Source organism: Macaca nemestrina, chromosome 14 (genome assembly GCF_043159975.1).
Source record: "Macaca nemestrina isolate mMacNem1 chromosome 14, mMacNem.hap1, whole genome shotgun sequence".
NCBI lineage: Eukaryota > Metazoa > Chordata > Mammalia > Primates > Cercopithecidae > Macaca > Macaca nemestrina.
The window spans coordinates 65381449-65406680 of record NC_092138.1 but is presented as its reverse complement, the minus strand read 5'-3'; the positions used below and the strand labels follow the sequence as shown (position 1 = coordinate 65406680).

At 39.8% G+C, this 25232-nt stretch overlaps 1 protein-coding gene across 4 annotated transcripts in view; it reads right to left on the bottom strand.

Annotated features, from left to right (window-relative positions):
* The window catches only part of LOC105485759 (reversion inducing cysteine rich protein with kazal motifs), a 92524-nt gene extending 73467 nt beyond the window's left edge, over positions 1-19057 (bottom strand). For 3 of the 4 annotated variants that reach the window (XR_989781.3, XM_011748224.3, XM_011748223.2), the window contains exons 1-2: positions 18869-19057; positions 3314-3372 (exon numbers count right to left, since the gene is read on the bottom strand). Coding sequence is in view for 3 of the 4 variants with exons in the window: in XM_011748224.3 (XP_011746526.1) it covers positions 3314-3372; positions 18869-18968 (159 nt within the window). In the remaining variant the exon portion in view is untranslated. The remainder of the gene's footprint in view (positions 1-3313; positions 3373-18868) is intronic. The other variant, XM_024794054.2, reaches the window with a different exon arrangement.
* Between the last annotated feature and the right edge of the window lie 6175 nt (positions 19058-25232).

The window sequence follows — 25232 nt, the reverse complement described above, 5'->3', positions numbered from 1 at the left end:
ATACAAATCATCTCCGAGCAAAAAATTTAATAACCAAACTTGTATGCCACTCAAGGCAGAAGTTATCAGATCCTAGGGTTTACAATCTTGAATTTTGAGAAGTTTTTTACCCATACTTATCTCCTTTCTCTGTCATAACTCATTTTTCCTTTGTCTTCAAACAAGTAAAAATGTTTCATCTTGAAACAAATCATTACTTCCTGCACTTACTGACTTTAACAGCTTTTTCCTTTCATTGTATCCATTTCTTCACCAATCAACTCAAAAATATTAACTAATCAGTTTGCATGAGCAGGGACATGAGTACAACATAGGCAAATAAGACATGATCCCTATATTCAAGGAATTCATAATATATACAGGTAAGACATATGCAAAAACTGAATATATTTTTGTAAGTCTGAAAAATTACATAACTATAAATATTTTTATTAAAAAATTTTTAATGATTACAGTGTGACTTTTAGCTCCGCTGCTCCATTCGATCTAGAAATATTTATTGAGAGTTTTGAGTGTTAGATACTGTTCTAACTGTTCTAGGCACCAAGTAATTCATCATAAACAAAGCAAACAAAAATCCCTGCTGCAGGGAGATGTTTTTAGAATCTCCACTAACTGGCTTTTTAAAAAACAAACAAACAAACAAAAACTAAGGGTCTTTTCTCAGATCTCAAACTCCTTGACTTTTCTTTGGCATCTGACACTTGTTGACAGTTTCACTGTAAACCATCACATGTATTTTGCTGAATATTATAAGCCACCAGCCCTGACTTCTTATCTAAATTCAAATTCCAAAAGTTTTAATTCCAAATCCCTACCTATCTTCACATAGTGGTTTTCTTTTTTTTTTTTTTTTTTTTTGAGACGAAGTCTCGCTCTCTCACCCAGGCTGGAGTGCAGTGGCCAGATCTCAGCTCACTGCAAGCTCCGCCCTCCCGGGTTCACGCCATTCTCCTGCCTCAGCCTCCCGAGTAGCTGGGACTACAGGCGCCCGCCACCTCGCCCGGCTAGTTTTTTGTATTTTTTAGTAGAGACGGGGTTTCACCATGTTAGCCAGGATGGTCTCGATCTCCTGACCTCGTGATCCGCCCGTCTCGGCCTCCCAAAGTGCTGGGATTACAGGCTTGAGCCACCGTGCCCGGCCCACATAGTGGTTTTCATGATAATTCAACAGATCACCTTCTCCTCAAACCAAATCTTTTCCCTAACCTCCTAGAGTCATCAAGAATGCTGTTTACTCAGTTCAAAATCAAAATGTCATGAAGACTCCATCCTGTCTGCATTCCCTACTGGTTGAAGAAATAATGATTCCTCACTCACAGCATTTCCTTCTCTTTGAAGTGAGCTCTATGAGTTTTAACAGCCCTGGTCTCTCTCCACACCCCTGATAACACTTCTCCCATGATCAGGATGGTTGACTCAGCTGACCACTGAATTTGGTAGGAGAAAGTAAACATATGTAACACAGCCCTTACCTCTCCTCTCTGGGAGTAAGTATAATTCTGTCACTTAGTGTGTGCCTAGAGATAAAAGTCACATTCGACATCTGTGTAACTAGTAATAAAAGTAATATTTTTGGATCTATCTCCCTTATTTCTCAATTAGTTACGAACTTGGTTGGGGAAGAATGTTCTTTATTAGGGTGATTATAGTATTCAATTAATTTGCTAAGTTATAGAATTTCTAATATTCCAGATTTTAAGAAATTAGACCTTGCCTGCTGCTGGTGCCTCATTACAAGATACCTCCTAAAAATCATTCACCCTATAGAACATCAGTAGAAAAAGCAAGAAACAAAGTGAAAAGTCAGGTAAGCCATGTTTCCCAAAGTAGCAGAGCTACTTTAAAAGCTTTCTTATGATATCATCAAGGGGCCATTTTTGCTTTAAAAAGCTATTCTTCTGGCAGTAAATGTGCAGCAAACTTAATTTGCAACAGTGATTTGACATGTCACTGAATTCTCTAGTAGCCATTTAGATGAACTGAATCAGTGTCATGTCTTATAAGCAGACCATATCTTGCAAAATCTTTCTACGTCTACATTATTATTGCTTATGAGAAGTTATAGTCCCAGTTAAGTAGTTCTCTCAGTTTTAAAAATAATAAGATCCAGGTTATTACTTGAAGACTCCTCTAAAAGATGATTGAGACTATTATTTCTGGAGTGCTAAGGCTAGACATACATGACCAAGACTGAAAGAAAGGTAGGACTTTATGAATGGGTAGTGCTTCAGTGGAACTTTCATAAACAGGTTCAACCAGAAAAATTCAAACCTACAGACAACTTTTAAGAATAGTACAATGAATACCTACATGGTCTTCATCAAGATGCACCCATCCTTAACACTTTGCATCATTTGCTTTAATTCTCTCTATATATACACAAATTATTATTACACAGTATTATTTTGAAGGACTATGTTAGAATTTGTTATAGACATTATGTTCATTCATTTCTAAATCCTAGCATGTATCTCCTAAGAACAAGGACACCATCATACCCAACCACAATATAATCACCAAATTCAGAACCACAGTATTGGTATAATACTATTATTTAATATCCAATCTATATTCATATTTTACCAATTTATCCTGATAATGTCCTTTATAGCAATTTTCTTTCATTCCAGGATCCAATCCAGGATCGCATATTGCATTTTGTTGTCACATCTCTTTAGTTTCCTTTAATCTGTAACAGCTTCTTAGCCTTTATTTTTTTTTAGCATTTTATTTTATTTTATTTTGCATTTTCTTTTTATTATGCTTTAAGTTCTAGGGTACATGTGCACAATGTGTAGGTTTGTTACATACGTATACATGTGTCATGTTGGTGTGCTGCACCCATTAACTAGTCATTCTTTGTTTTTGTAACACTGACATTTTTAAAGAGTACACATTGATGTTTTGAGGAATATTCCTCAAACTGGGTTTGCCCAATTATTTCTTCATAATTCAAATTACACATTTTTGGCAGGAATTCTATAATATTTTCCTTCTCAGTGTATCACGTCAGGAGACAGTTACTTTGCCCCATTATTGGTGATGTGAACCCTGGACAATTAATTAAGGTACTATACAACAGACTTCTCCAAAAACAATTATACTTAATAAATAGTTGTATAACTAGTAGCCTCTATAATTTTATTTATTTATTTTTATTTTTTTAGAGACAGGGGTCTTGCTATGTTGTCCTGGCTGGTCCTGAACCCCTGGCCTTAAGCAATCTTCCCACCCTGGTCTCCCAAAGTGCTGGGATTACAGGCATGAACCACTGTGTCTGGTTGCCTCTGTAATTATTATGCAATCTTACCTGTTCACATACATCACGGCACATTTGGTTATCCTTTGAATGATTACAACACAATGCACCTAGGGAGAAAAAAATAAACATCAAATGTTCCACTGTTAAACAAGATGACTAAGCTAATTCAGATGGTTACACAAACCATTTATTCGGTAGATTATTATTATCATTACTCATTTTAACTCAACAAACCTTTACTGAGCACCTATTACAAGTAAAGGACAGTGTTAGGTTTGAGGACATGGTCCCTGTCCTCAAGAAGCTTGCAGTCTAACAGGGGAGACTGTCATGTAATAATAATAGCTACTATTTAGTGTGTGCTTTCTATGTCCCAGAATTTGAGTAAGTTTGTTGTATGCATTTTCTTTCTTTTTTTTTTTTTTTTGAGATGGAGTCTCGCTCTGTTGCCCAGGCTGGAGTGCAGTAGCGCAATCTTGGCTCACTGCAAGCTCTGCCTCCCGGATTCACGCCATTCTCCTGCCTCAGCCTTCCAAGTAGCTGGGACTATAGGCACCCACCACCATGCCCGGCTGATTTTTTGTATTTTTAGTACAGACACGGTTTGACCGTGTTAGCCACGATGGTCTCGATCTCCTGACCTCGTGATCCACCCGCCTCAGCCTCCCAAAGTGCTGGAATCACACGCGTGAGCTACCGCACCCAGCTATTTTTTCTTATCTAATCCTTACAATTACCATATGGACTAGAGCTATTATTAAACCAATAATAAAAAGTCAACTGATAAAAAGATAGTGAATTTTGTTTTGAGCATGTGAATCTGAGGTTCCTATAGAATATCCTGGTGGAAATTCCAGTAAAGTCAGAAATTCAGGCCTGGAATTCAGGTAAAGCCAAGCCTAAAGATCCAAATTTGGAACTCATCAACATAAAGGAGTATATGGAAATGAATGCTATTGTCTAGGGAGAGTTTCTAGTGAGAAGAGAATATAGCACCAGATTCTAAAGAAGAGCAACATCTGAGATATGGCAAGAAAGGAAAGAGACTGAGATGGAAGAGTCAGAAAGATAGGTTAACCATGCGAGTGGCATCAGAGGAGAAGGAATAGTGTCATGCACCACAAGAGTCAAGTTAGACGGAAGAATGAAAAAAGGAAATGGGTTTACTAATTAGCTTTACAGGCACTTTCTATGGAACTGGTAGAAGTGAATGATATTAAGGTGTAAACCACAGGTGAGGAAGTACAGACATCAAAAATAGAGTCATAAGAAGTCTAGCGGCGATGGGAAGGAAAAAGAGTAGTAATTATACAAAGATGCAAGGTTACAAGTTTTCCCCCTTTTTCAGAGTGGAAAAGACTTTACCTTCTTTACAGACAGAAAAGAGCAGTAGAGAGCTAATGTTCCTCTGACAGAACAAGTCTCAAGAGGACTCCAAAGGGGATAAAACCAAGTGTATATGAGAAGGCACTATCCCTGGAAAGAAACAGGGACTATTTCTTCTTCCAAGATATTTATTAACTTAAAAAATTTTATGAGCAACTTAAGTACTAGGCATTGATCATTCATTGAAAAAAAACGTAAGTCTCTGGCCTCTTGAAGATTACATTAAAGAGCAGATATTAAACTATATATGTATCCACACACACACACATATATGGAGACAGAGAGAGAGAATATGAATGTGAAATGGTGGTAAATGTTATGGTAATAATAAAGCCGGTTAAAGAGTAAGGAGGATGTGTGTGTGGGAGTGAGTGGGTATTTTATAGGGCAGGCTAGGAAGGCTTCACTGAAAAGATGTCACTCAAGCAGATACCTTAAAGTAAGGGAACAAGCCACAATGAATTTTCCAAAAGGCGGAAACAGCAAGTGCAAAGTTTCTGGTGTGTTCAAAGAAGAGCAAAGAGTGTGGCTAGAAAAGAATGACTGAACGGTAGAGTAGGACATAATGCAATGAGAGAGGGGGACCAGATCATACAGGTCTCTATAGGCCATCGTTAAGAACTTTGGCTTTTACTCTGAGAAGGATGGAAAACCACTAACGGGTTCTGAGCAGTATGTCATAATCAGAATAACATTTTAAAAAGACCACTCTGGTTCCTGTGTTAAAAATATAATACATAGGACTAAGGGAGGAAACACTAATAAGCTATTGCAGTAGTCTTGATAAGAGACTGTAGTGTCTTCAACGAGGGTGGAAGCAGTGGAGATGGTATTAAGTAGTCCGAATCTGGATATATTATGACTATAAAGCTGACAGGATATGCTAATGGATTGGAAGTGAAACATGGAAGAAAAAGAATTAAGAACGACTCTAAGGTTTTTGGTCCAAGAAAGTGGGAAAACACAAATATCTAGAAATACCATTAACTGAAATGGAAAAGACTAAGGGAGGAGATCTCAGAGAGACAGAGAGATGATTAGAAATTCAGTTTTAGATATAATTTTGAGATGCCTATTATATATCTAAAAGAATATACTGAGTAGGGAGTTGAATATATGAGTTCGAGAAGACTTCAAACTGGAGATGGGAATTTGGGAGTCACACTATGTAGATGATATTTAAAGCCACGATGGCATCTGGGAGCGACGGGATCTGAGAACTGAGCACTGCATTCCATCCTTCAGAGACAGGTGACAGTGATCAATGTATGTGAAGATAATTAAGAGAAAGAATGGTATCCAAAAAGCCAAATAAAATGTTTCAAGAAGATGTTAACCATGTTAGATACTGCTATCAAGTAAAGAGGATTTCAAACTGATCACAGTATTTGGCAATGTGAAAGATACTGATGATGACCTTAAATAAGTGTCATCAATGTGAAATAAAGGGCAAAAGCCTGACTGAAGTGAGTTCAAGAGAGAATTCAAGAAAAGAAAATACAGACAATTCTTTTGAGGAATTCTACTTTTGAGCAGTTGTAGAACGTTGTATAATCAATAATCTGACTGGCCTTTCTCCCTGATTCCTGGGAGGGAGACTCTAAATCATCGGAATTTCCTGAGTAATAGGAGTGCCTCTGTCATGCTAATAAGGTGACCCACGGTCTCACCTATCAAGCTTGCCCAAACGGTGGCCCATGTAGCCCAGGCCCAGCTTTGAATGTGGTTCAACACAAATTGGTAAACTTTCTTAAAACTTTTTTTTTTTTTGCAGCTCATTAGCTATCATTAGTGTTAGTGTGTTTTATGTGTGGCACAAGACAATTCTTCCAATGTGGCTCAGGGAAGCCAAAAGATTAGACACCCCTGACCTAAATAAATAGTTTCAGGATGGCTGGCAACACTAGAAAGAACAGCCATGTGTTTAAAGAGCTGGTGGGGATTTTAGCCACATGGTATCAATCTGACCTCCCAACTTCCAGGGATTGAAGGGGGACTGCAGATTGATCTCAACCATATGACCAATAATTCAATCAAGTATGCCTATGTAATGAAACCCCAATCAAAACTCTGGACATAGAAGCTCAGTGGAGCTTTTCTGGTTGAACACATTGATGTACTGGGAAGATGATGCATCTGATTCCACAAGAGGACACAGAAGCTCTGCATTCCCTCCTAGATTTTACCCTATGACGCTCTTTATTTGGCTGGTCCTCCTGAATCGTACCCTTTATATTAAAACCATTATTTAAAGTATAGTGCTTCCCAGGGTTCTGTGAGTTGGTCTAGCAAATTATTGAACCTGAGGGGGTCATGGGAACCCTGGATTTATAGCCAGTTGGTCAAAAGTGTGGGTGGCCTGGGGACCCTTGAACTGAAACTAGTGTCTGGAGTAAGGGCAATCTTGTTGGGGGCCATGCCCTTTAACTTGAGGGATAGATGCTGATTCTGGGTGGCAGAACTGAATTATATTATATTATATCCAGTTGGAAGTAAAACAGAATATAGAGAAACTAGGTGGTTCCTAGAAGGGTATGTGGATTTTAAAAAGAGGCATTGTGTTTAGGAATAGGGATACAATAGTGAACAAAAGTTATGCTCTCTAACTTCACCCAGGTTACCATTTGGTAGTAGGACAAAATCTAGACAAGAGTAAAGAATTCAAGGACACCGATAAAATAACAGGGAAATTGACAGCATCTCATTTTCTCAGTGAAATAGTGATTAGATCTGAAAATAAATAGGGCTGAGATAAGGTTGGGGGCTTGGGTTGAAATTATAGAGATCTGAAACAGTCACTTTGGAAAACAGAGAAAGGAAACAACTATAAATATGTTTCTCAAACCTGTGTTCAAAACAACACTGCTTCATCAACTTAGAGAAAGAAATGTCAAATTAGAGAAAAGGAAAAAGGTTGCCAAGCAGCATTATGGCTCCAGAGGAATTAATAAATTGGCTATAGTGATAATCATCAGAGGCATGTAACTATTGTAGAGCGCAGAAGACTGAAAAGAGGATAGAGTTGGAATGGTCAGCAGCTGTCTAGAATTGGCAAGTCAAAAGACACAGGAGGGAAAAATACTACATTTCAGGCAGGTAGATCTGGTACAATGGTTTAAAACACCCGTTTTTATATTTATATATATTTAACCTGTGTGTCTGTGGTGTGTATGCAACATAATCCTCTCTTCAAATGAAATCTATACAACTTCAGTACACATATTAGATAAAAGTAATTGGTATTGAGGAGAAATGAATGAATAAACAAATGAATAAAAGAAGTCCTCTTCAGATCTTACCAACCAGGTTTCTAAGTTTGAAATTGGCAATCATTTTTCCGTAAAACAATGACAGGGTCTAGGATGTTACTGCCATATTACTATAGTTTAGTTTCATAAAAGACTGTTGTGGGGCTGGCTTTTTTTTTTTTTTTTTTTTTTTTTTTGAGACTGGCTTTCTAACACTATTTCTATGTCAAAACGTGTCTTGAAGTTCTAAACATTTGGTTTACAAAATTCTGAAGAACACATAAAAATTTCACTACATTTCAGAAGGAAAAAAATGTAACTTGATTGCAGTAAGTCTGTAGTTACTTTCTATGAAGGGCTAACACAAAGGAGGACCGAAGCACTCATGAGGGTTTGTTTTCTTTTCTTTTCTTTTCTTTTTGAGAGTCTCGTGCTGTCACCCAGGCTGGAGTGGTGCCATCTTGGCTCACTACAACCTCCACCTTCAAGTGATTCTTGTGCCTCAGCCTCCCAAGTATTAATCGCTGGGATTACAGGAGTGTACCACCATGCCTGGCTAACTGTTGTATTTTTAGTAGAGATGGGGTTTTGCCATGTTGTCTGGGCTGGTCTTGAACTTCCGGCCTCAAGTGATCCGCCCGCCTTGGCCTCCCAAAGTGCTGGGATTACAGGCATGAGCCGCCACACCTGGCCGAAGCTTTCTTATAACAACTCCTCTGCAATGCCACACCAAACTACATCCATCTCCTAAGACTCTGCTATGTCTCTACCCTCATTAGATTGGGAGGATAGTCAGGAAAAAAGGCTCTCCTGAGTGACACTGATGCGCTCTTTCGAAGAGCTCTAGAAGTTCGCACTTTCTACTAGTAGCCTCTAACACAAAGGTCATATGAGGGCAGAAAATCCTGCTGGTGGTAAGCAAAGATAATTCAGGATAACATATGGTCCCAATAAACAGAAAAAGGCTCAGCAAAAAGTAAACAATCAGGCAGAGAGGAGTCTGATTTGGGCCTAGGGATTTTTGAAAAACAGTTTCTCAGAGCAAAGGTCTATTTAGAACAGAAACACAAAATGTGTTATAATTAAAACGCAACTAGCAGTTTTTTTTATAGCAGAGGTTTTACTAAAATATAACTATAAAAGCCTTTTTTCCTATTTAATGGTGAAGGTCAAATTTATAGGGGAGTATCCCTCAAAGTTAAGTTTTTAAAACAATTCTTTTTTTCATTTAAAAAACCTCAAAAGGCCGGGCGCGGTGGCTCAAGCCTGTAATCCCAGCCCTTTGGGAGGCCGAGACGGGCGGATCACAAGGTCAGAAGATCGAGACCAGCCTGGCTAATATGGTGAAACCCCGTCTCTACTAAAAAATACAAAAAACTAGCCGGGTGAGGTGGCGGGCGCCTGTAGTCCCAGCTACTCGGGAGGCTGAGGCAGGAGAATGGCGTAGACCCGGGAGGCGGAGCTTGCAGTGAGCTGAGATGCGGCCACTGCACTCCAGCCTGGGCGACAGAGTGAGACTCCGTCTCAAAAAAACAAAACAAAACAAAAAAAAACCTCAAAAATTTGGAAAACAAGAAGAAAAAGAAAAATTATATTTCCACTGTCCTGCCACAACATCTGTTGACATTTTGGCATATATTCCTTCTAGTCTTTCCAAAAGACTTTTTGATACTTCTGACAAAATGCGATGAAAGGGGGCAGCCTAAAGTCTTCTGGTAGTAACTCCTCTCCCTCTCCCAACCAAACGTTCTTCTATAACAGCGTATGTCTTCCCTTGAGAGGATTGCCACTCTCCACGAACAGGACAGGGGACCTCTGCTCCATCACATTTTCTACACTCTCTTCTTACCCTTAGCCATTATTGTATCAGCACACATTTTTCTTTCTTTGAAATAGTAAAAGCTTATTAGAATATTTAACATTGCATATTTTTCAAGAAATAAATGTCTACAAATAGGCATCCATTCATATGATTTTGTTATGAATGGGAGAAGAATTCAAATGCAATTAATGTGAAAATTAAGGGTCTATCTTTTTCAGAGCAACTAAAAGGGATTAATTGGGTCATTCAACATTACAGTACAAAAAAACAAAACAAAACAAAACTCTGCCAGGCCTAATGCTTTCTATAAGAGAAGATAATGAGTTCTAGATATATTCTGGGTTTATAATTTGATCCTAATATATTCTTCAAGAATAATAGTTTAAAACTCTGCTTATTCTTGTAAAGTGGAATTGAACAGATAAAGATGGAACAGTTCAAAATAAAATGTGACACTGCTATGATGAAAATAAAAAACACAGTGTTATCCTCATTAAAGACATCAGTATGTCGTATCTTGCATTCTTATTCCAAAAGTCTGTGATTATAAAATTAATAAAAATTAAAAATTGATTACTAAAGGCCACATTTTTTGGGCTTAAAAAGGTATTAGTGTAGCCTGAAAATAAGCAAGCAGAATTATCCAATAATTAGAAACATCAAGTTTCAGCTGCTGGTTTTGGCCATGTGTATACTAAAGACAGGCAAGTAAGCAGGAAGCACATGCTCCAGCCACATGCAGAAAAACGCAGCTTCTAAAGCCAACTAGCTTTAAAAAAACAAATATACACCCTAATCCAAAACTAAGAAACATCCATAGAATTATAAGATTTTTGAAGTTAAAAGGGATTTTGCCACAGATGTCTCACAAAAGCTACAATTCAGTTGGCTAATGAAAAGCCATTCGTGTTTCCTTAAAAAAAAAAAAAAAAAAAAGAGATTCCCTCTAATTAACGTCTTCCTAAAGAACTACTAAAACAGTGTGTATGTGTATAAATATATATACACACACATATACATACATAGATGTGTGTGCGTGCACATGCATTGTGTATTACACACTTCAGGAGAAAAAACTAAATCTGAGTTGATACTGGAAAAAGGTCATTCTGAATTTTAAAAATTAATTTAAAAATCTTTTTTAATGTAAAATCTTATTTTTAATCAAATATTTATTTTCAAAACAACTTGGAAAACGACAATCACTTAAAAAACATTTAAATGAGAACTGCAACTTTAACTTATAAATACATTCATGCAATTGTCACATTTAACCCTTTAAAAATATACACGTGGGTATATCTGCATGTCAGATATACTGCATGACAGATAAAGTATACAGTCAGCCGAGGAAGAGCCAAATAGTGAGAGGATTACCCACATACCCACCACCTCGATTCAACATTGCTAACTTCTTGTCATACTGCCGTATCTATCTGTATGTATGGATGGATAAATACATATTTTGTTTTTTTCCCGAATCATTTGCAAGTTACAGATATCCTTCTCCACTGCTTGCCTCATATTGCACTGCTGCATCAGCCAATTATATTAAGTCAATTGTAGTACCAATATGACTGCCAGATTACTTTTTTTAACAGACCTTTCATGACATCACTTTTCTAATCAAGGGTCTACAATGGCTTCCTGCTATTCCAATTCTAAAATTTCAAAGTCTTTCTCTAGCCTTCCCTTCCCTAAACTTCTATTACTTTTAGCAAAGAAAATCTACACTTACCTAGAACACAGTCCTCTGACTGAAATGCTTGATGCCCACTTCCTGCTGACTCCAAACATATTGCAAGGCTTAACTACCGTCTTAATTCTTAGTAAGCCTTTCTTCTCCAACAACTCTAGGCCTTGTTGATGTTTTTTGTTATTTAAGGCCCTACTATTCTAGTGAGAGTTGGAAACTTTAACACTTAACTCTTCTCTAATCATTTCATGTGGGTTCTCTTGGTATCCCCAGATTGACTGTAAGCTTCTTGGTACAATTAGCACAGTGCTCAGCTCAAAAATTAGATTCATTGATTAATAAGGAATAATGGAAGTCCCAGCCAGAGCAAATAGACAAGAGAAAGAAATCAAGGGCATCCAAATTGGTAAAGAGGAAGTCAAGCTGTTGCTGTTTGCTGACTATATGTTCGTATACCTAGAAAACCCTAAAGACTCATCCAAAAAGCTCCTAGATCTGATAAATGAATTCAATAGTTTCAGGATACAAAATCAAGGTATAAAATCAGTAGCATTGCTATACACCAACAGTGACCACTCTGAGAATCAAATCAAGAACTCAACCTCTTTTATAATAGCTGCAAAAAATAAAACAAAATACTTAGGAATATACCTAACCAAGGAGGTGAAAGACTTCTACAAGGAAAACTACAAAACACTGCTGAAAGAAATCACAGACAACACAAACAAATGGAAACATATCCCATGCTCATGGATGGGTAGAATCAATATTCTCAAAATGACCATACTGCCACAAGCAATAGACAAATTCAATGCAATTCCCATCAAAATACCATCATCATTCTTCACAGAACTAGAAAAAACAATTCTAGTTCCTAAAATTTCAATTTCAATCCTAAAATTCATATGGAAGCTTCGAATTATACTATAAGGCTGTAGTCACCAAAACAGTATGGTACTGGTATAAAAATAGGCACACAAGAACAGAATACAGAACCCAGAAATAAACCCAAATACTTACAGCCAACTGATCTTTGATAAAACAAACAAAAACGTAAAGTGGGGAAAGGGCATCCTACTCAACAAATAGTGCTGGGATAATTGGCAAACTCTATATAGAAGAATGAAACTGGATTCTCGTCTCTCACCTCATACAAAAATCAACTCAAGACTGATCAAAGACTTAATTCTAAGACATGAAACCATAAAAATTCTAGAAGATAACATCGGCAAAACCCATCTAGACATTGAATTAGGTAAAGACTTTATGACGGAGAACCCTAAAGCAAAAGCAACAAAATCAAAGATAAATACATGGGACTTAATTAAACTAAAAAGCTTCTGCACAGCAAAAGAAATAATCAGCAGAATAAACAGACAACCCACAAAGTGGGAGAAAATCTTTGCAAACTATGCATCTGACAAAGGACTAACATCCAGAATCTACAAGGAACTCAGACAAATCAGCAAGAAAAAAACAATCCATTAAAAAGTGGGCTAAGGATATGAATAGGCAGTCTCAAAAGAAGATATACAAATGGCCAACAAACATATGAAAAAATGCTCAACATCACTAATTACCAAGGAAATGCAAATCAAAACCTTACTCCTGCAAGAATGGTCATAATTAAAAATTAAAAAATAACAGATGTTGGAGTGGATGTGGTGAAAAGGGAACACTTTTACATTGCTGGTAGGAATGTAAACCAGTACAACCACTATGGAAAACAGTAGGGAGATTCCTTAAAGAACTAAAAATAGATCTACCATTTGACCCAGCAATCCCACTACTAGCTATTTATCCAGAGGAAAAGAAGTCATATGAAAAAGACACTTGCACATTCATGCTTATAGCAGCACAATTAGCAACTGCAAAAATATGGAACCAGCCCAAATGCCCACAGATCAACAAGTGGATAAAGAAAATGTGGTACATGTGTGTAGCAGCACAATTAGCAACTGCAAAAATATGGAATCAGCCCAAATGCCCATTGGATAAAGAAAATGTAGTATATGTGTGTACACACACACACACACACACGCACACACACAGAGACACACACCATGGAATACTACTCAGCCATAAAAACGAATGAAATAATGGCATTTGCGCAACCTGTATGGAGTTGGAGACCATTATTCTAAGTGAAGTAACCCACGAATGAAAAACCAAACATTGTATGTTCTTACTTATAAATGGCAGCTAAGCTATGAGGACACAAAGGCATAAGAACAATAAAATAGACTTTGGGGACTCGGTGGCGGCAGGGAAAGAGTGAGTGGGGGGTGAGGGATAAGACTACACACTGGGTACATTTTAGTGATGGGTGCACCAAAATCTCAGAAATCACCACTAAAGAACTTATTCATGTAACCAAACAACACCTGTTCCCCTAAAACCTATTTTTAAAAAGTAGTAATATCCTGTAGTTATACAATGCCTTTTTAACAGGAAAAAAGTACAAAAAATTTTCTCTTACTATATTAATACTACTTCAGTACCATATTTCATATGGTAACTCACCTATAATTTAGAAAACATCATATGATTTTTAAATCAAAAGATAAATTGGACTAAATCATACACTCAGGTAAGAGGCAGGCAGCCAGTTGGTGGTGGGCTCTGCAGCTACAAGGTCAAGAAGAAGAGCTGGGGCTGGGAAGCTGACATTTTATAAGAGTGTGGAAACCATGTGCAAAAAAAAAAAAAAAAAAAAAAAAAAAAAAAAAAAAAGGAAGCTGATTGAGGGAGAGAGGAAACTGGAAGAGATGCACAGAGAGAAGCTATGTGAGATACAGACTGTCTCTAAAAAAACACATAGGAAGTCTAATTTCCTCTCAGTCTTGGTTCCTGTCAACTTTCTAGTTCCTGTAGCAGTCCCTGAGGTAGAGATGTGCTGAATTTCCTACCCTTGGCTTTCCATGTGATTTCCTGTTAAATGCTATATAACCAGCTCCCTAACCCTGACTTATTTGGGGTTTTGTTCCTTAGAGTCAAAAGAGCCGTAACCTAGACATTCATCATTATGAAACAACTAAAGCAAATGACTCTTCTGAAGTCCTCTTCCCAGATGCTAACAGTCAGTACTCTTAGATAATTCTCTTCCCCACTCTGCGGCAGGGCTCCCATCTCTAAACAAAGGATCTAAAAGTGTAGCTCTCAATTATCTCATGGTCAGAACACATCTCTTAATACTCCACTTACAGTATTGTTCGAGTTATCTATGTGCTTTACAGCATCCATCATACTATGTGCTATATACCTGATGAAACCACATGCCTTTTCCTCAAATATATTCTTCAGATTTAGGATATAAATAGGTATGTACTAATATAACCACATATTAGCAATGTAGGTATTATACATTTTGGGGTGATATTTCCTGTCTGAATTTCCCACTAAACTTAAGCCCTTATTTTTGCTTACCACTTTATACCTCTTCCTATCACAGTGTCTGTCAGTATTAATAACTTAATAAATATGTGCTGAATGGATTACTCACAGGTATGGAACTTGGCTTAATAAGCAATGGACCTAGTGTAATTATTACTAATATTCACCCTAAACGTACAAAATAGAACTTTTTATTCTCTCCTTTCCTTACCTTCAGACCCTCCTCCAAAATGCTTTTCCTCCATCTTCCCTACTTCAGTAAATGGCATCAACTTTTATTAAATTACGACAAAGAAAACCTATGAGTAATCCTTAATTCCTTCTTCCCTCACTTCCCACATCCAATCCATCAGCAATATATTTTAAATATCCCCTCTCCTATCTCCACACCACTCTACTCTTGAGTCAACCCTTAACTCCCGCTTGAACTAGTGCAATGGCCTTCCAGACATCCTGCTTATACTCTTACTCACTACGATAATTTTTTTTCATTCAGCAGCAAGAGTGACCTAAAATAGAAATAAAATCATACCAGTTTTACTTAAAACTCTATTGGTTTCTATCTGTGCACAGAATAAAATCCATAATCCTTATGCAGTTTTTTGCAAGGCTCCGCACCATCTAGCCCTAGCACACTCTGTTGGTCACTATATTCCAACCATATAACCTTCTGTTCCTTATGCCTTAAGGCTTCTGCACTTCCTGGACCTCACCCCTGTCTTTCATAAGAATGTCCACCACCTTCTCAGCCTTCAGATCTCAGTTCTAAACTTCACCTTCTCAAAGAGGCAGCTCTTACAAACTCTTTTGAAGTTCTTTTACATAAAGAACTACTCCCACTCCACTCACACAATTCTCTGTTAGCCATTTGGGTTTAGTTCCTTCATAGCATCCTTATCATACCTAGAAATCATTTTGTTATGTATTTATCTATTTATGGTCTATCACCTCTCTCCTAGAATGTAAGCTCCTTGGAGCAGCAGCTCTGCACCTGGAACAGTGCCTGACACATAATAAGTACTCATATAGTAGTCTTTGGATAAACAAACCTCATAGTATCTCTTTTGTTCTTTTAAAGACCACATTTATAATATGTAAAAATAAACTCCTTGACCTCTTCCCCCTTTCTTCTGTAAGTGGCACAGGGTGAAAAGTATGATTAATGAAAGATTGCTTAAATTTATGGATGCCAGACAGAAACTTTTAGCTGCATACCAGAATAAACTGTCATGTCTGGTCTATCACCAATTCTAGCTCTTTCTACAGTGTGGGCCAAGATACTTCTTTGGTAGGAGAATTTATTTCTTACTACTTTGCTCCAGATAGGCGTTTGCTTTTTCTAACTTAAAATTCATTACATTCTTCTTCTGGATTCTAGGCTTGCTATTACACAATTCCTTAAATGTCAATTTACTGAAACCTGGCCCTTAAGGTTATATCCTTCCCTCTTTTGTACTATTACAAAGCAACTTACATAAAAATAGAGCCATTATCAGGTGCCATGACACACAATGCTGATACTGCAGGATAGGGTCCCTTCTCATCCTCCAAAGAGAAAATCATTTCACTTTCACACTTTCCATCCCCCAGGAGCAGGAATAATCAAGGTAGATAAGATTTGCAAAGCTGTATAGTAGAGAGGGTCAATAACCTGCAAAGCCTTATACCACGGGAGCCAGAAGTACCCAGTCTTGGATGTGGTTAAGGAGAGGGGTAGGAAGACTGAGCAGGAATACAAGCAAAGCCTTCACTGAAATAAAATTTTATATTCTGTTCTTAATTCTGTTTAGGATTGAAAAGCATTTTCTATGCTTTCTACAATTCACAGTGGAAACCTCTGTCCATTATATTACTCAATGTCCTTTATGTAAGGAACCAGGCAATATATGCTTCCTAGAATTTAGTATAAGGAACATGTCTCACTTGTAGATCAAACTTGGAATCTTTTTTTTCTTTTTATCAAACAATGCAAACTATATGTTGTCATGAACTTACTTAGAAGGGCCTTTAGAAATCAACTAACCCACTGTTTTCTGAAGTGTGCTTTAGGTGTTATGAAGAAAAAAAGAATTTTATGAGCAAACAAGTTTCTTTCTGTAACAACTTTATTGAGATACAATTTGTATACCATGAAATTAACCCTTTTAATGTGTACAATTCAGTTGTTTTTAGTATATTCACAGAGTTGTGTAGCTATCACCACTATCTAATTTTAGAACATTTTCATTATTCCCAAAAGAAACTTCATACTCATTAGCAATTACTGCCATTCCCCTGGCAAAAAAGTTTCTTGTTTTGTTTGTTTGTTTGTTTGTTTTACCATAGGAATCCTTGGACCCTTTATTGTGAATCTAATGTGTTTTGTGAATTTATAAGACAGGGTACCATGTGCAGTATTTCCCAAACATACTTAATAGCTAACATTTCAGTGCTTACTATGCTAAATGCTGGACATGTATTAACTCGATTAATTCTCATAACAAAATCTGTGAGGTACCATTTATAATAATGTGGCTATTTGAGCACAAAGAGATTAAAGCTAAGTAATTTGCTCAATGTTCTTAACCACTCCACTGTACTACCTCCTGCAGAACTGGCTGGTTGTGGGAGGAGAATGGACAACTAGTATTTCATAATTTTGTAAGTGTTTCAGTTCAATCTCTTTTAACTTAACAGAGAGAAAAATGGGGCCCAGAAAAGTAATCTGATTTAGCCAAGAATACACAGCATTTTCTCTTTTTTTCTTTGGGATAGTTTACAGCTAAATTTGAAGCCCAGCTATAGTTAACACCCTTGTTGGAAGTGACTTTGGTTTTTTTTTTTTTGTTTTTTTTTTTTTTGAGACAGGGTCTCACTCCCGAGGCTGGAGGGCAGTGGCATATCACTGCAGCCTCAACTTCCCAGGGCTCAAGCCATCCTCCCATCTCAGCCTCGCGGGTAGCTGGAACGACAGGCATAGACCACCACGCCCGGCTAATTTTTGTATTTTCAGTAGAAACGGAACGGGGTTTCACTATGTTAAGCAGGCTGGTCTCGAACTCCTGGGCTCAAGGGATCCGCCCGCCTCCACCTCCCAAAGTGCTGGGATTACAGGCGTGAGCCGCCGCGCCCGGCTGACTTTGCTTTTTTTTTTTTTTTTCTTTTCAGGTGTCTCTCCCTGTAAGCAATGCACTTCACCACTTTTGCATGCACACATCCTAGCCATCTTTTAATGTCTAGTACAGCTAGGGGGAATCACTCCACTTTCCACTCATCCTAGGTGGATGTCCTCTCTCTCCCTCTGTGCACTCATACATGGCCCTTCATTTCCTCCAGACATTTCTGCCTTGAATTCGAGTTACTTCAAGCTCCTGCTGTACCCCATCTCCTAACCAGAGAGCTTGTGGAGGGAAGGAGACGGGGTACACTCAAAAGGCCAGCAAGTGGAAAGCAATCAATAGGCACCTAACAGTTTCCTATCCATCCTTGGTTTAATTCTTGTAGAGCAAGAATTCCTCTCCTCAAGCCTGCCAGCCCCCGGGGGGCAGGGTTTACTGATTCTTAATGTCTCCTGCCCGAGTCCAGTCCTGTCTGAGAGACAGGACACCGACCAGGCGGGCCGTGGGGACCGTCAGTGCTCACCGCCAGCAAGGTCGTTCTGAATCAAGTGCGGGTCAAGCAACAAGTAACAATAACTAACTGGGGCCGCGGTAGGGCGGCTGCGTATCCAAAATCCCATCCAAACCTCGCGACGATCCTGGGAAGGGGCGTCGCACCCTTTTCTGACAAGCACCAGAGGCAAGCGAAGGGGTCAGTGCCGAATAGGGGGCCCGTGTCGGTGGGTGACAGACCAAGGCCTCGAACCCTGGTCACCGCTCAGATCTTGGGGCGGAGAGAGTTCCTCACTCGCCCCGCCTCGGCACCCCCCTCTGGAGCGCTGAGACCTCAGGTCCCGGGGTCACCGGACGTAGGCCGGGTCTGGGGGTCGCGCGCACCCCCGCCCCCTGCCCCGCGCCATCTTGGAGCGCTGAGGCGGCCGCTCCCGACAGCTTCGAACCGTTGCTCCGGAGGTTACTCACCCGCACTGCCCGGGGCCAGGCCCCCTGCCACCTCTGCGACCCCCGCCACGGCCAGCAGAAGGAGCAGCGCGCCTCGCAGAGAGACCCGGACGGTCGCCATGTCCGGGCCGGGCGGGTCCAGAGCCGCGGGATGCTCGGACCCAGCTTGGCCGCAGCCGCCGCCGCCGCCGCCGCCGCTCGCGCGAGGCCCCGCCCCCAGCGCCCCAGTCCTTTGGTGATTGGCTGCGACGCGCTCAAGCCCCGCCCCCTGTCTCACAGTGTTTCCAAAACCTCCTGGGGGCGGGAACGTGCCCCTTACCCAGGCTCTTTGTTATGGCCCAGCTGTGTGTCGGCTTTTGCCCGGAGTCCACCAGCCCACGTTCTCCCAGAGTGAAGTCAGAGGATGTCAGAGCTGGGAGAGTCCTTAGAAAGCCTCTGCCAGCTCCTGAGGTTTGGGGCCACTGAGGCTGAGAGAGGAGACTGACAAGATGACACTGCAAGTTCACCTGAGAACAAGGGCTTAGTCCAAGGCCGAACCGAAGGGGCTTCTCTCCTTCACGTACACTCAGTAATACTCGCAATATTCTTTCTGCCGAGACGCTGCCTCGCACCCAAAGAAGGCGTGTCACTCGGGATCCTTCGGCCTCCTGCAGACTCGGCCCCCTGACAAGGGTTCACCACTAAAGCTCTTTGGCACATATAGCCTCAATGTGTCTTTGATGTACTTTAAAAATTATGTATTTATTTATTTAGACAAGAGTCGCTCTGTCACCCAGGCTGGGGTGCAGTGGCGCGATCTCAGCTCACTGCAACCTCCACCTCCCAGGCTCAAGCGATCCTCCCACCTCAGCCTCCTGAATAGCTGGCACCACAGGCGCAGGCCACCAAGCCTGGCTAATTTTTATATTTTTTTTTTGCAGAAAAGGGGTTTCACCATATTTCTCAAGCTGATCTCGAACTCCTCGCCTCAAGCAACCCCCCCGCCTCCTCCTCCCAAAGTACTGGGATTGCAGGCGTGAGCTACTGCGCCTGGCCTTCATGTTACTATTAAGCACCTATTCCTGCTAGGAAAAGAGGATAGGAGAACGCTTGTATATCTAGATGTGGAGAGCCTTGAATATCCGGCTGAGAAGTATAGACTTTGTCCAAGAGACAAATTAGAAGTGGGTCCCACCCCACCCATCAGCCCAGCAGCTACTGTGAAGAATGTATAAGATGACTCACTGGCTAGCAAAACTAATTCATTGTCTCTCTCTTTTTTTTCTCTGTGTGTTCCTGAATTAAACCCTTTTTCCTCCTTTTTTGAAAAAGCATAACCACGGTTTTAAATTCTCATGAACACACCTTGGGCTAAATTACTTAAAACACTTTTAAAAATTCCTTAATAGTATTAAATATCCAGTCATTATTTATATTTTTCTTATTGTCTCATGATTTCTTTTTACAATTTTTCAAGTTCTAAACAAAATCCATATATTAAAGTTGGGTTTTATGTCTTTGGGCTCTTACATTTATTCTCTCTTTTGAGTTTACAAAAGGAAAACATGAATATGTTAAAATATCTCTAAAACATCTGCTCTGATGACTCTCTTGCTTCCGCGTATAAGGTAAACTGAGGCACAATAAAATTTTAAAGTTTATTTCAGCACACGGTGATTCATGAATTGAGAAGTTGCAAACCAGAAGTGGTTCTGGGGCTCAGCTCTGTTGAAGAGGCAGATTTTTACAGAGTGAATGGGAAAGTAATAAAAAGAAAATATTTGATTGGTTACAGTTATAAAGTTGCCTTATTTGGTCTATCCCATTAAAAAGCCTCTAGTTATACAAGTTTGTGGACTACTTCTGATTGGTTGAGCTTGTTCTGTTTTTCTTTAATATATGCATTTACAAGATATAGCTCAGATTAACTCAAGTAAGTTTAAGGTCACTTATGAGGACTAAATTGACTATCTGCTCAGGAATTCTGCAGACTCGGTCTTCATTTTAATTTATTTTAACAAGTCCCCTCTGAGAGTAATAGTACTACTATTGACACAGTCACTGGGCCAAAGAGTCATGATGCTATCATTATTAACAGTTGCGGCTGGGCACAGTTGCTCATGCCTGTAATTCTAGCACTTTGGGAGGCCGAGGTGGGAGGATAACTTGAGCCCAGGAGTTTGAGACCAGCCCAGGCAACATTGTCAGACCCCCATCTCAATTAAAAGAAAAAAAAATAAGTAAATAGTTACATTGAGATGTAGAATTGCATGTAGGCTCTAGCAGTTGGGGTAAGTTCTTCAAGTTGTCTAATCCTGATGGCAATCATTTGATGTGTGGCTGCTGGAAAGCATTAAAACTCTTGAGAGGGGCTGGGCACGGTGGCTCACGCCTGTAATCCCAGCACTTTGGAAGGCCAAGGCGGGTGGATCATGAGGTCAGGAGTTCAAGACTAGCCTGGCCAATGTGGTGAAACCCCATCTCTACTAAAAATACAAAAATTAGCCAGTTGTAGTGGCTCGCACCTATAATCCCAGCTACTCAGGAGGCTGAGGCAGGAGAATCACTTGAACCTGAGAGGCGGAGGTTGCAGTGAGCCAATATCGTGTCATTGCACTGCAGCCTGGGTGACAGAGCGAGACTCCATCTCAAAAAAAAAAACAAAAAAAAGTAGACTTTATTTTTTAGAGCAGTTTTAAGTTGACAGCAAAACTGAGTGGAAAGTACAGAGGGTAGACAGTCCCTGCCCCCACATATGTATAACCTCCTCCCACTGTCAGCATCCTGCACCAGAATGGTACATTTATTACAACTGATGAGCCCACATTGACACATCATCAACCGAAGTCCATAGTTTACATTAGGATTCACCCTTGGTGTTGTACATTCTGTGGGTTTCGACAAAGGTATAAAAACATGTATCTACTCTTATTCTTTTTTACTTTTTAAGATGTAGCCATCGGAAAACTTAAAATTACATATGTGAGCCCAAAGTGAACCACAAATGTAATTTTGTTTTTCCTGAGACAGGGTGTCCTTCTGTTGCCCAGGATGGAGAGCAGTGGCACAACCACGGGGCACTGCAGCCTCAAACTCCTGGGCTTCAGTGATCCTCCCACCTCAGCTGCCTGAATAGCTGGAACTACACGTGCATGCCATCATGCTCAGCTAATTATTTTATTTTATTTTTTGTAGAGATGTGGTCTTGCTATGTTTGCCAGTCCTGTCAAACTCCTGGACTCAAGCAATCCTCCAACCTGGGCCGCTCAAGCTGTTGGGACTACAGGCATGAGCCACCATGCCCAGCCCAAATATGCAATTTTAGGCACTATAAGAGTAATTATCTTTCATTCTAAAAAAAGGTTAATGCTTAGAGATGAGTAAGACATTTTAAAAATGTTACTTACCAATGATTTTGTTTTGAGCCAAAAAACCATGGTTCTCAAGGTCTTTCACCTTTCCTCCTCTTTTTATATCTCTGACTTCATTTCCTACTTTTCTGTCTTGTCCAGCCATCACCTCCAGCCAATCTTGCTCAGGGCCTTTCCCTAACTGCTCCATGTAACGCCTGCCTCAGGACCCCTGTGCTTGGAGTTCTTTCTGCTTGGAATTAATTTCTCCCAGATAGTTTTATACTCTCCCTTTTCTTTTTTAGGTCTTAACTCAAGTGGCCTTCCTTAATTGCCTTTCTTAAAAATCACAACTCAACCCCACCTCTGAACTTCTTCTCCCCTTTCACACTTTACATTTTTAAAAGCCATGATTACCTTCTAATATATTAATAGGTTCTAATATACAATATTATAAAATATACTACTTACTTTCCCAAAGTGTTGCTCGTTTATTATTTGTTTCCCTACTTCATGAGGGCAGAGATTTTTGTCTGAGACTATAGACTATGCTTATTTCTTTTATACACACACACACACACACACGCACACACACTTTTTTTTTTATGAGATAAGGTCTTGCTGTGTCACCCAGGCTGCAGTGCAATGGCATGATCATGGTTCACTGAAGCCTCAACCTCCCAGGTTTAAGTGATCCTCTTGCCTCAGCCTCTTGAGTAGCTGGGACAACAGGCGTGTGCCACCATGCCCGGCTAATTTTTTAAATTTTTTGTAGAGACAAGGTCTCACTATGTTACCCAGGCTGGTCTCGAACTCCTGGGCTCAGATCTTCCAGCCTCAGCTTCCCAAAGTGCTGGGATTGTAGCTGTGAGCCACCGTTCCTGGCCAACTATCCTCATTTCTTAATTGCTTCCTGCAGCAGAGCCTGAATCTGTTTCAGAAAGAGAAACTTCTTAAATTAAGAATATGGCAGATTTTTAAGTAATTTTAATTAAATAGGAGTATTGTTTTTTAGAACTTGTGCATAGTAAATTTCTAAAGCCAATCTTTAATGGAAATACTTTTTCTGACTTTGCTTAGCCTGAACATATTTGATCATAATGAATTGACCTAGCTTAATAAGGAAGAGGTCCATTTTGAGTCAGCTAACTAAGACTTTACGGCATCTGATTCCATATATGTACAATAGGACAATTTCATGAAATATTAATGTATTTTCTGTTCCCAGTAATTCCTTCATTAGAACTAAAACATGAGGGTAAGGCATTCATATCTTCAGAGATGATCGTTAGAGTAGAAAAATAGTCAAAGAGGACAATTCCTAGCTCTTGGTTTTAAAAAACATACACTTAAAATTTCAGGCAGACAATGGCTTTAAAGAGAAAAAGCCTTTGAAATATCAGAACCTCGTCTATTTTATAGCTGAGAGCTTAAAATATTTGTATGAAGAACAGACACGGAAGAATACTATGATTAGTCAGACATAGTCCCTCCTACCCCCTCAGTCCCCAGCAATTTGATTCCCTCTGATGTGGGAGAAGGAGAGCCACTGGAGGAGAAGAAGGGGTCTCTGGTCTCCTTCTTCTGATGCAGTGGGGTGGGACATAGAACCCCCAGAAAGTCTTGAGACTATGAGATAAGAGGGGATCTGATTCTCCTTACCATGTGGAGCTCAGGAAATGACAGACCTCATAAAATTCCTCTGCACTTAATACGATGTGGGTATAGAGTAGAAATCGCTGCAAATGTGTCCTGTTTCATGCTCCACACAGAAGAGCAGCCAAATGTTTTCTGTGCCCCTCAAGAAATGTAAGGTAGGAGACAGCTGAGAGCCTGAAGCGACCTCAAGATTGGGATGAGGAGGCTGCATCTGTTATTTGAATCGTCTGTATAAATGGATACCAGATGAGAATGCAGATGTCAACAGGGATTGATGATAATGACTGAGGACCAGATGTCCTGTCTTCTTCTCCAGTCCCAGTTGCTGGCTTTGGCTCTATATAGACCTCTCAAAGCTGGGGAGGGGTTTGTGAGAGGCCTTGACTAAACTGAGATCCCACTGAACTTACTGAGATTTAGTTTTAGTCATTCGGCAGGAAGGGGATGTGCAGAGTCAACTAACTGTCCATTGAAGATTTGATCAACCCTTCTAGAAGTGGTTGCTTGAAAGCAACTACCAACCAGAGACATTTTCCAATTGCTAGTGTGTCATGTTCACGGTTAATTTAATAACTGGGAGTAAGGCCTTGGAGAACGAAGGGTCCCTGTGCCTTGGAGCAGAATTGGCATATCTAACATCCTCATTGATCCCTACAGTAAGATCTAAGAGGAGGAAGAGAAGCCCTAGGCATCCAACACCCACATGTTATGAAATTCACCATTGAGACCCCAGCTTATGATGCTGGTACAATATCCTGCCAGCTTCCAATAAGCCCTCTAAAGACATAAGCCTGTGAATATAAAATACGCGCCCCCCCACCACCCGCCATTCTTTACTCTCTTTGGCTGTTTATTTTAGCAATTTTTGAACTTAAAACTATTATTTGTTATTTTTTTTTTTTTGAGACGGAGTCTCGCTCTGTCGCCCAGGCTGGAGTGCAGTGGCCTGATCTCAGCTCACTGCAAGCTCCGCCTCCCGGGTTCACGCCATTCTCCTGCCTCAGCCTCCCGAGTAGCTGGGACCACAGGCGCCCGCCAGCTCGCCCGGCTAGTTTTTTGTATTTTTTAGTAGAGACGGGGTTTCACTGTGTTAGCCAGGATGGTCTCGATCTCCTGACCTTGTGATCCACCCGTCTCGGCCTCCCAAAGTGCTGGGATTACAGGCTTGAGCCACCGCGCCCGGCCCTATTTGTTATTTTTTTAACTATAGAATCATTTTTTCCCAACAAAATCTTAGAGTTCTGCTGTATAAACCAGAAAAAAGTTGTGTTATATTGCTATACTTATTTTATAAGTTCAAATTTATAGCAATTATTTAGTTCAAAGACAGTGAATGACAGTTCAAAGACAATGAATGAGAATTCAAAGACAATGAGTAAGATTTTGATAAATATAAA